General features: G+C 53.9%; 2 protein-coding genes across 10 annotated transcripts in view; one reads left to right on the top strand and one right to left on the bottom strand.

Moving 5' to 3' along the window:
• DOCK6 (dedicator of cytokinesis 6) overlaps nucleotides 1–10,210 on the bottom strand; it is a 52,929-nt gene that overhangs the window by 22,157 nt on the left and 20,562 nt on the right. For 3 of the 8 annotated variants that reach the window (XM_023517980.1, XM_023517981.1, XM_023517987.1), the window contains 10 exons: nucleotides 7,861–7,978; nucleotides 7,719–7,789; nucleotides 7,067–7,205; nucleotides 6,883–6,984; nucleotides 6,456–6,542; nucleotides 5,984–6,215; nucleotides 5,548–5,709; nucleotides 4,406–4,569; nucleotides 3,556–3,660; nucleotides 537–632 (listed from right to left, as the gene is read on the bottom strand). In XM_023517980.1, coding sequence (XP_023373748.1) covers nucleotides 537–632; nucleotides 3,556–3,660; nucleotides 4,406–4,569; nucleotides 5,548–5,709; nucleotides 5,984–6,215; nucleotides 6,456–6,542; nucleotides 6,883–6,984; nucleotides 7,067–7,205; nucleotides 7,719–7,789; nucleotides 7,861–7,978 — 1,276 coding nt within the window. Of the gene's footprint in view, nucleotides 1–536; nucleotides 633–875; nucleotides 969–3,555; nucleotides 3,661–4,405; nucleotides 4,570–5,547; nucleotides 5,710–5,983; nucleotides 6,216–6,455; nucleotides 6,543–6,882; nucleotides 6,985–7,066; nucleotides 7,206–7,718; nucleotides 7,790–7,860; nucleotides 7,979–10,210 lie in introns of all 8 variants that reach the window. The other 5 variants (XM_023517982.1, XM_023517984.1, XM_023517985.1 and 2 more) reach the window with 3 other exon arrangements.
• Nucleotides 9,098–10,210, top strand: part of ANGPTL8 (angiopoietin like 8) — a 2,319-nt gene continuing 1,206 nt past the window's right edge. The window contains exons 1-2 of one of the 2 annotated variants that reach the window (XM_023517988.1): nucleotides 9,099–10,048; nucleotides 10,144–10,162. In XM_023517988.1, the coding sequence (XP_023373756.1) occupies nucleotides 9,721–10,048; nucleotides 10,144–10,162 (347 nt within the window). In that variant the 5' untranslated portion in view covers nucleotides 9,099–9,720. Of the gene's footprint in view, nucleotides 10,049–10,143; nucleotides 10,163–10,210 lie in introns of both variants that reach the window. The other variant, XM_012810206.2, reaches the window with a different exon arrangement.

Below are 10,210 nucleotides of genomic sequence, written 5' to 3'. Positions count from 1 at the left end.
GGGCTCAAGTGAGTCTCCTGCCTCAGCCTCCCAAGTAGCTGGGACTACAGGCGCCCGCCACAACGCCTGGCCATTTTTTGGTTGCAGCCATCATTGTTTGGTGGCCCGGGCTGGGGATTCGAACCCGCCACCTTAGGTGTATATGGCTGGCGCCTTAGCCGCTTGAGCCACAGGCGCTGAGCCAAAGCCATTTCTTAAAGAATCTTTTTTTGGGGGGGTGCCTCATGCCTAATTATATGGGTTTTTCTCTCAAGGTGGGTTTCTCTCTCACGGTAGGTATCTCTCTAGGCAGGGATCTCTGGTCCTTAACAGTTTCATGGGGAGGGGATATCCTCTCTCTGTGAAAGGGTGATTTCAGGAACAATCTGTCCAGGGAGATACCCACTTAGGTCCTTCTCATCTCTCTACATGGGGGTTTCTTGATTCCATTTCTCAGGGGTATCAGGGACAATCTCAGGGGACTTCTCTCCCTGAAGAGGAAAGGTCTCCCCTAGGGGTCTCTTGCCGCTGGGCAGGAATGAGAAGTGGGGTCTCACCATGAGCTGGAAGAAGAACCAGGCGTGCTGGAGTACAGCCTCACGCACAGCACTGCTGCTGACGACCCACTGCAGCGCCAGCTCCTCGTGCAGCAGCTGGGGGCAGAGGCAGAGATCACAGGGAGCCAGGTGCCACACCCTCCTCCCACATCCTTCATCTGGAGGGCAGGTTAGCACAGCAGGGGGCCATGCAAGAGAACAGGGGGCAGGAAGAGTCAATGTGCCCCTTCCCTGGGCTCTTGGACTGTGCTGAGCTCCGGGCTGGGGAAGGAAGAGGTCTCAGCCCCTTTGCTAGGGCCTGGAACAGAAACTGAGGCACCACCCGCTCCGCCCCACTACCTTCTGCATAGTGGGTCTTGGCTGGGTGGCCCGCGGGGCTGAGGAGGAGCCCTCGAGGTAGGAGGAGGCTCGGCCAGAGTTGCGGTCGGTGGCCTATGATGGGATGTGATGGCGAGGAGAGGGTTAGTGTGGGTGAGGTAGTGGCGACGTGGACAGAGGAAAGATGTGTCCATGGGGACATGGATAGAGGAAGAGAAATGGGTCAGTGCAAATACAGAGAAGAGATGCTTCCACATGGATGAGGACAGAGTGGCAGGGATGAGAGACAGGTTGGCATGGCCAGGGTTCTGTGGAAGTGGACAGGGCAGGGGAGGCTGGGACCAATAGGAGAGCAGCCAGAGACAGCCACTAAGGCCTGATCAAAGTGTGCGGTATGGGTGGAAAAGAATGTGATAGAGAAGGTGAGGATGACAATAAAGAAACTGAGAGGAAATGACAAAGTAGTATAACCACCACAGATGGGAGCATGGATGGAGCTGGAACAAAGGTTTTTTATGGGTGAGAGGGAGGTGGGGTGAAGGTAGAGGAGATGAAATCAGTGTAGATGGCAAGAGGGCCAGAGTGTGCGTGGTCAGAGGGGCAGACAGAGTGGGTTAGAACAGAGTAGAGAAAAGAGGCAGGAAGACAAAGACGGAGGTGGTGACATAGTGTATGAGAGATGAAGAAGCCGAGGGAGCCCCAGGTTCCAGGTCTGGCCGTGCCCCAGCCTGGCTTGGGGGCCTCACCATGCCTCAGTGTCCCTGTCTGTGACAGGGGTATGGAAGGTGGCTCCTGCTATACTCTCACCTGTTCCTTTGCTGGGTGGGAGGCGAGGTGGCTGGCAGGGAGAAGAGGTCTGATGATGGAGCTGACCTGCCTTGACACTCCTGGCCTCTCTAGATCCCCTGGTCTTAGCCACACCCTGGATACTTGGCATACACCAAGTGAGACATCCATGGTAAAGGCCCAGCCTCCGTGCCACTTCCTGCCTGGACTGCTACTCTGTAACCAAGCTGTCACCTCCTAATCTCTGACCTGCTCTTCATGGCACAGCTGAACTCTCAAGGAATGAGAAGCTGAGGAGAGCCCTGTTAAAAGTACTTGGTGCAGGCTCGGCACCCATAGCACAGTGGTTATAGTGCCAGCCACATACACCAAGGGTGGCAGGTTTGAACCTGGCCCGGGCCAACTAAACAACTGAAACAAAAAAATAGCCGGGTGTTGTGGTTGGGACTGGTAGTCCCAGCTACTTGGGAGGCTGAGGGAAGAGAATCGCTTAAGCCCAAGGGTTTGATGTTGCTGTGAGCTGTGATGCCACAGTACTCTACTGAGGGCAACATAGTGAGGCTCTGTCTCAAAAAAAAGGGGGGGGCCACATCTGTAGCTCAAAGGAGTAGGACGCTAGCCCCATATACTGGAGGTGGCGGGTTCAAACCCAGCCCCAGCCAAAGAAAAAAAAAAAGGGCGGTGCCTGTGGCTCAAAGGGGTAGGGCACCAGCCCCATATGCCAGAGGTAGCAGGTTCAAACCCAGCCCTGGCCAAAAACTGCAAAAAAAAAAACCAAAAACAAGTACTTGGTACAGAGGTGGCCAAAACCCCACACTTCCAGGTTACCAGCAACCTGGGGAGATAAATACTCAAAGGTCCTCTGTCTGTGCTGCTAATAGTCCCCTGGGCTCATTATGGGGTACAGGTGGCCTTGGTGATAGGCCAGTACAGGCTCTGGGGCCATATAAGCAGATAAGTGAGCCTTTGTGCCTCCTCTTGGTGCCTGTGGTCCTCTAAGCTTAGTAGCAACATTTGCACATGCCTTTTCCTTCCCTGGCTGGTGTCATCTGGTCCTTCAGGTCTCAGTAAAAATGCCACCTCCCAGCAGAGAACCCCCAGTTCACTCAGAGAGAAGCTGGCACTCCCGTGCTGCCCACTTCCCTTCAGACTTTTTCAAACCATGTGATTACACACATGTATATTTGTTAGAACCATGTCTATTTCCCTGAATAACTGGAGCTCAGAGGAGGCTGAGTCTATTCTTCCCGACGATACCCTGCCCACGATACCCTAAGCCCTAACACAAGCCAAGGATTAGGACAACTGTGCTGAGGAATTTACTTCAAGTCCTTACTTTATCTGAAAATTTGGAGCAATATCTTTATTTTACACATGAGGAAACTGAAGCTTAGGGAGATACGGCCAATGGCTTGGGTGTGCCCAGGGCAGAGCTAAGACTTGAACCCCAATCTGGGTGGAGGCAAAGCCCTTCCCCACATCAGGTACTTGGGAGGAGGGTAAGGGATACTCTATGTCTGAGACGGAATAGAGGAGCCCAGAGATTTAGTTCCATCCCCTTGACACCATTTGAGTGGATGGTTAGGAGTCCCCTGAACAGAGGAGGATTAGAGAACAGGCCATGCAAGGCAGTAAGGTTATGGGTGGGTGATTTACATATCACTTGCATGCATTTTGCATACCACCTGAGTCTTCTGCCCCTTTCTGGGCCTGTGGACTATATGGCAACAAAAGGCTAGTTAAGATGACCCAGTGATGCCTACAACACAAACTCCACAGCCCCAAACAAAGGCAGGAGAGGTCTGCCACCTCCTGCAGGCAGCACCCCGAGGTTAGTCAGATGCAGCTGGGAAGGTGGGAGGAGCTCATGCTGGGATGGATGTCACAAATGTGCAGGGGCAGGTAGGAAGGGCACCTGTCTGGGCTCAGCCCCGCAATAAGGGGGTGCCCGCCGCAGCACAGCCTTGCTGCCTCCTGGAGCATAAGCAGAATTCACCCAGGAGTGTGAGCGATCGATGCCCTAGAGATACATGGATAAGTGGTAGTGTCCCCAGAGTAGGGTGGGGAAAGCTGCATGAATCACCAAGCATGGACGCTGCCCTGGACCATACATGTGACCACATGAGCACCCACACACAACACAGGAAAATGTGCACATGTACATAGGTGTACTGGGTGCACTGTGTATACACGCCCATGCTTGTACATTGTGTATACACACCTGTGTACATATGTGCATGGTGTATACATACCTGTGAATGTGTGTGCATGGCTGCATGCTTATACATGCCTACGTATGCATGGGTAGAATTGTATACATACCTGCGTACATATGTGCATGGGAGGATGAGTGTGCGTGCCTTTGTACGTGTGTGCATAGGTAGATGCATATACATGCCTGTGTACGTTTATGCATGGGAGGGTGTGTGTACATGCTTGTGTACATGTGTGCATGGGTCTACATTCCACGTATGTGTACGGAAGCATGTATATGTGCACGTACATATACATATACTATAGACTGCTCTTCATTCGACCAGATCAAGCTCTGCCACCCATCCTTGCTCATGGAGTGCAGAGCCCAGAGCAGTCAGATGCCAAGTCCTCAACCTGTAACAACCGCAGCCCAGCCCCCCTGCCCAGAGTTAAGCCTTCATCTGTGGTCGCTGTTGTTCCCTGTCTTCCATCAGCAGTGAGATTCTTTACCCACCCACTTGGCAGCATGGCCACTGAGGTTGGAGATTCCAGGGCTCCCCTCACCCTACCTTGCTGGCCAGGATACGGGAAACCTCATCATCCACAGAGCCAGGGACCATGGCCAGGTCAGGGTTGCTGCTGCTGATGCTCTTGGAACGAGCCAGGTAGAGGCTTACGGGGCGACCAGATCCATGGGCCAGTGTGGCAGCCTGCACTGTCACTGGAGGGGCCCCTGGGAATGGTGGGAACAGGATCAGTCCCCCCCCGCCCACTTGCCATAATTACCCCTAGTCCTATTCTAGGTGGCTGCCCTTCTCAAATTCACTTTCCTTCTCTGAACTTCTAGGTTCCTCACCTATAAAATTGATATAATGACTAGGTCTCATAGAGATTGTGGGGAAACTGAAAAACAGAATTAGATTGGGTGCAGTGGTGCACACCTGTAATCCTAGTTCTCTGGGAGGCCAAGGCCGGTGGACTGACTGAGCTCAGAAGTTCCAGACCAGCCTGAGCAAGAGTGAGACCACATCTCTATTAAAAACAGAAAAACTAGCTGGGCAGAGCAGTAGGCACTTGTAGTGCCAGCTACTTGGGAGGCTGAGGCAGGAGCATTGCTTGAGCTGGAAGTCTGAGGTAGGCTTGAGCTTGAGCTGTGAGGTAGGCTGAGGCCATGGCACTCTAGCTGCAGTCAAAGAGTGAGACTGTCTGAAACCCCCTCCCCGAAACCCGAAAATAATGTCTGGCAAATAGGGGTTGGTGTTATTAATTATTTGGCAAATAAAAAATAATACAACCTTATTATGTGCTCATAGCGCGTTAAGCATTGTGCATAGACTAATATATCATTTACTTTTACAGTGCCCCCATGAAGTGGGTGCTATTATTGTCTCTGTTTTATAAAAGAGAAAGCAGGTTGAGAGGTGTAGTCACTGGCCCAGGCTCATAAAGCTTACAGGTGGCAGATACTGGATTCAGCCCAGGCAGCTCAGCTCCAAGAACTAAGGATGTTTGCTAATTGGTGGAATTATCTGCTGAAGACCGTATCCCTTGGGATTAGGGTAAAGAGGGCAAGACATTATCTCTCTTGCTACTTGCTCAAACCAGGCAAAGCCTGTAAGGCCTCAGAGCCTTTGCACATGCTGATCTCACTGACTGGGATGCTCTTCCCTCAGATATTTCCTATCTTCTGGGGTTTTCCACCAATACTCACCACCTGGGAGGCTGGGCTCGGTGCCAGGCAGGCGAAAGGCGTAGTAGACATAGGCCGCCAGCTGCGGGCAGTGACTACGGGTATCTTGGGCAGTTTCCAGGCTCCGGTGGACAAGGCTGACTACATGGGCCATTGCTTCAAAGGCTCCACGGCCTAGGTTCACTGTGGGGCAGGGCAGAGGCCAAGTTTCACCGTCCAAGGCCTCTTATCTTCCCACCCATTTTCCAAAAATAGAGACATTAGGATGCAAGGGGTCACTTGACCACTAAGGGAACACAGAGGACTTGCTCTGGGTGCAGAGGACCAGAGGCCGTTTTTCAAATGGGAAAACTGAGGCCAGAGAAAGATAATCGAGCTATATAAGGCCACCCAGGACCAGGGGACTGGAGCACCACATTCCAGATAGGAAAACAGGCCCAAGGCCACACTTGCTCACCGATCTGGCCGCTGATGATTGGAGGCCGCACAACCAGATGCACAAGCTTGTCCAGCACATGGTGAGAGAAGGCCACGAGAGGCTCAAGGCTGGCCAGGCGCAGTGATGCCAAGCTGGCCCTCAGCTCCTGTTCCACGGTACCCTCACTCAGCACGGCGTCCTTGAGGCGGAACGGGAAGGCCCCCTCCTCTAGTACATGGACCAGGGTGAAGAACTTATCCAGATGGGGGTCCTGGGTAGGGACATGAGGTAAGCAGGAAGAGGCCCCAGGCCCTTAGTCAGGAAAGGCCCCAGGATACTGAGGCCACCCCTGCCTGAGTCAGCAGCTTCCCTGAGAGCCCAGTCCAGTTGACTAAAGTCATGTCTACAGCCTGAGGCCAGACATCTCCAGCCAGTAGCAACTGTTGCCCAATCCCAGGGTGGGCAGGAGGGGAGCAGAACTGGACTCCTGGGTTCCTGCCCCACCCCATACCTGGGGGTGCACAGAGGACACTGCTGAGAGCTCCACGCTGAACACGCCCTTGTGGCCATCCACCCAGCGCATGCCTGGTAGCGCCACCTGTGGGAGGGAGGCACCAGGTGGGCACAGGCCGAACCTCCCCCACTGATCAGGTCACCCAGCAGCCTCAGCCATTGCGACACTGTGGCCTCAGTGTGGCCCAGCCTAGGGGAGCAGCCAGGAACCCTGCCCCAGCCCAGTCCAAAGGGATTAAGGGGTCCATATGTTAAGAAGGGACAGAAAATGGGGATACAGGTAGACATTCATTGAGTGAGCCAGGAAATAGCTTCATGGCAGGACTTGAGGCCATGAGGTCCTAGAGGCACCAGTAGAGGACAAGGTTGCCCAGGGTGTCAATAGGAAGAAAGGCAGGTGACATGGAGCATTTGTGGAGACATACGTCCGGTGTGAGCACAGAGTAGCTAGGTGGTGGCTGGTCCACAGACACGGGGAGGCAGAAGGGGCCAGTCCTCAGGCGGCCATGCTGCAGCAGTGGGATCCACTGGGGAAAAGCCAAGGGTCAGGCCTGTGGCCACACCTGGGGACAAGGAGGGCTTAGGGGTGGATGGGAGGGGGCAGCTCACAGTGAAGCCCACAGGCGTCTCCAGAGCTGTGCCCGGTCGGGGCTGGCAGCTGATGTGGTAGAAGGTGAACAGCAGGTGATGGTTCTCAGTCACACAGGCGGGAAGATGCAACTTGAATTCCTCATAGAACTCGGGGGACCTGGCAGGACGGGGCTGGGGGGTCTGCTGGGGTCTGGGATTCCCCTTATTTACTCCATGGCCTCCGCCACACCAGTCCCCCATACTACTGGACCCCACTCTTCCTATTCTCTGCTTCAAGTTCCCCCGTCAGTGTCCCAAAGGCCTTCACCTTCTTGCTGCCCACTGTACTTCCATCTGTCACCCTCGGTAGAGTGCTGTGGCATCATCACAGCTCACAGCAACCTCAAACTCTTGGGCTCAACCGACTCTCTTGCCTCAGCCTCCCAAGTAGTTGGGACTACAGGCACCCACTACAACAGCTGACTAGTTTTCCTATTTTTAGTAGAGACAATGTCTTGCTTTTGCTCAGGCTGTATCTTGAACTCCTGTTAAGCTCGGGGATGCTCCTGCCTCTGCCTCCCAAAGTGTTAGGTTTACAAGCAAGAGCCACTGCATGTGGCCCACACTCTTCCACTCTGACACCCCTCAGTGCCCCAGGGTCCTTAAGCAACCCCCCCCCACACACACATACTTGCTGTGGTAGACCACGGGTGTGAAGGCCTCACGGGTGAATTCACTGCAGCTGGACTTGCCGAAGATCACCTGGGAGAGTGGGCAGGTGAGAGGCCCACCAGGGATGTCTCAACCCCCTCCTCAGGGATATAGCCACTGACTGGTAGGGCCTGGCTGGGGTCCTCGCTCGCCATGTACTGTATCCGAACGGTGAGGTTGCGCACAGAGCCCTGGCGGCTGCTAAAGTTGAGGCTGTGCGGGTATACATAGAGCAGGTTCCTGTGGGTGACAGGGCAGGGGGTCAGAGGCTCAGGGCCTGGCCCTGCCAGCGCACATAAGCAACTGTGTTGCCGGAACAAGGCTGGCTGGGGACACAGACCGGTAGGGGGAAGAGAGGGTCATAAGGCTGGGGCATTGAGGGCTGTGTGAGAGGCAATATGGGTACCAGCTGGGGAGAGGACTGACTGGCACAGGATGGGAACAGAGGGTCTTTGGGGACACTAGTGAGACACTCCAAGGCAGAGAGCAGGGAATAGATGGACACTCAGGGGCAGAATTCCAAAGTGGACCAGGTGGCCTGACTGCCCTTCCCCCAAGAAGTTACTAGAGGCCGGGCACAGTGGCTCATGCTTGTAATATTAGCACTCTGGAAAGTTGAGGTGGGTGGGTTGTCTGAGCTTAGGACCAGCCTGGGCAAGAGTGACACCCCATCTCTACTAAAAATAGAAAAACCACAGTCAGTTGTGGCTATAGGTGCTATAGTAGTCCCATCTACTCGGGAGGCTGAGGCAAGGGGATCACCTGAACCCAAGAGTTTGAGGTTGCTATGAACTCTAAGATGCCATGACACTTTACCCAGGACACAGAGTGAGATTCTGTCTCAAAAAAAAAAAAAAGGTGGGGGATGGCGCCTGTGGCTCAGTGAGTAGGGTACTGGCCCCATATACCGAGGGTGGCAAGTTCAAACCCGGCCCCGGCCAAACTGCAACAAAAGATAGCTGGGCGTTGTGGCGGGCGCCTGTAGTCCCAGCTACTTGGGAGGCTGAGGCAGAAGAATTGCCTAAGCCCAGGAGTTGGAGGTTGCTATGAGCTGTGACTCCACGGCACTCTACCAAAGGCAATAAAGTGAGACTCTGTCTCTAAAAAAAAAAAGTTACTAGAGTTATGTGGCCTGTCTTTTAGGTAGGCAAACTGAGGTCAGAGTCAGAGGTAGGGGCAAACCTCCCTCTGGGCCTCAGTGTCCTTATCTGTAAAATGGGGTCATGGGGCCTTCTAGCTGATCATCTGTAACTATGCTAATGATGATAGATAATAATAATGACAATTATTGCACCAAACCTTTACACGGACCTATTGTGTGTTGGGCCCATTCTAAGTCTTCAACAAGAAATAATTCATTTACTTCTCACAAGCAGTGCATTAGGCAGGATGAACATCACCCCCGTTTTATAGGAAGGGAAACTTAGGCACTTGCCTATAGTTATCCAGGGAGTAAAGTCATAGTTAGCATTCATCTGGGGGCATTTGTGGGTCCTTAAGTCAGACTGTATGGCTTTGAGAGAGTCTATCACCTGCACCCACTCCCCCAGCTGCTGTACAGGCCGTCGAAGAGCCCTACATTGCAGGCGTGTGGGGCAGGCACGAGAGCAGAGACTAGCACAGCAGGTAACTGGGTCTGCTCTGGAAAAACCAGGTGCTTGTAAAAGCCTCACTATTACTATCATTGTTGTGCCTGTTCCCAGGTGGGGAAACTGAAGCTCAGCACAGTGAGCCTCAGTGTTGCCTAGCAGGGTCCTAGGCCCATACTTTCCCAATGCTCCCCCACCCACGGCTGGCTCTGAGCCTCAGACAGCGTGATCCCAGCGTGGCTCGGCCAGACATTTGCCTGATGCAACTGTCGTGCCACTGCCAAGGCCCTTGCACAACACGGGGCATCCAGTTGGCTAGTTAACGATTATCCAGGGGTTAATGGAGATGTGGGAGGATAAAAGGAAACACTGGTGGTGCTGTGGCTGCACACCATGTCAGCGCTTGCTCTTTGCCTGCTGTGGACCCTGGCAACAGCAGCCCAGCCTGCTCCCACACCCCCTGTGGGCAGCCTGGAGCCAGCACAGCAAGAGGAGCTGACCCTTCTCTTCCATGGGACCCTGCAGCTGGGCCAGGCCCTCAATGGCGTGTACAGGGCCACAGAGGCACAGCTGACAGAGGCTGGACGCAACCTGGGCCTATACGGCCACACACTGAGACTCTTAGGTCAGGAAATCAGTCGGGGCAGGGATGCAGCCCAGGAACTCCGAGCAAGCCTGTTGGACACACAGGTGGGCACTGCGGCTGGGATGTTGTGGGTGGGTAGGAGTCTGAAGAGGAGTTAATGTCTAGGGCAATAAACCATCCTGGTGTGCCCAGGATGGAGTGAGGCCTCCTAGGATATAAGACTTTCAGAGATAAAACCAGGCAAGTCCTAGACACACAAAGATGACTAGGTCATCCTACTAACGACTGCTGTTCACT

The sequence above is a fragment of the Otolemur garnettii genome, unplaced genomic scaffold (genome assembly GCF_000181295.1).
Source record: "Otolemur garnettii isolate 467f Iridium unplaced genomic scaffold, OtoGar3 scaffold00127, whole genome shotgun sequence".
NCBI classification, from domain to species: domain Eukaryota; kingdom Metazoa; phylum Chordata; class Mammalia; order Primates; family Galagidae; genus Otolemur; species Otolemur garnettii.
The sequence above is the reverse complement of the archived record's forward strand: the minus strand, read 5'-3'. Positions and strand labels throughout refer to the sequence as shown.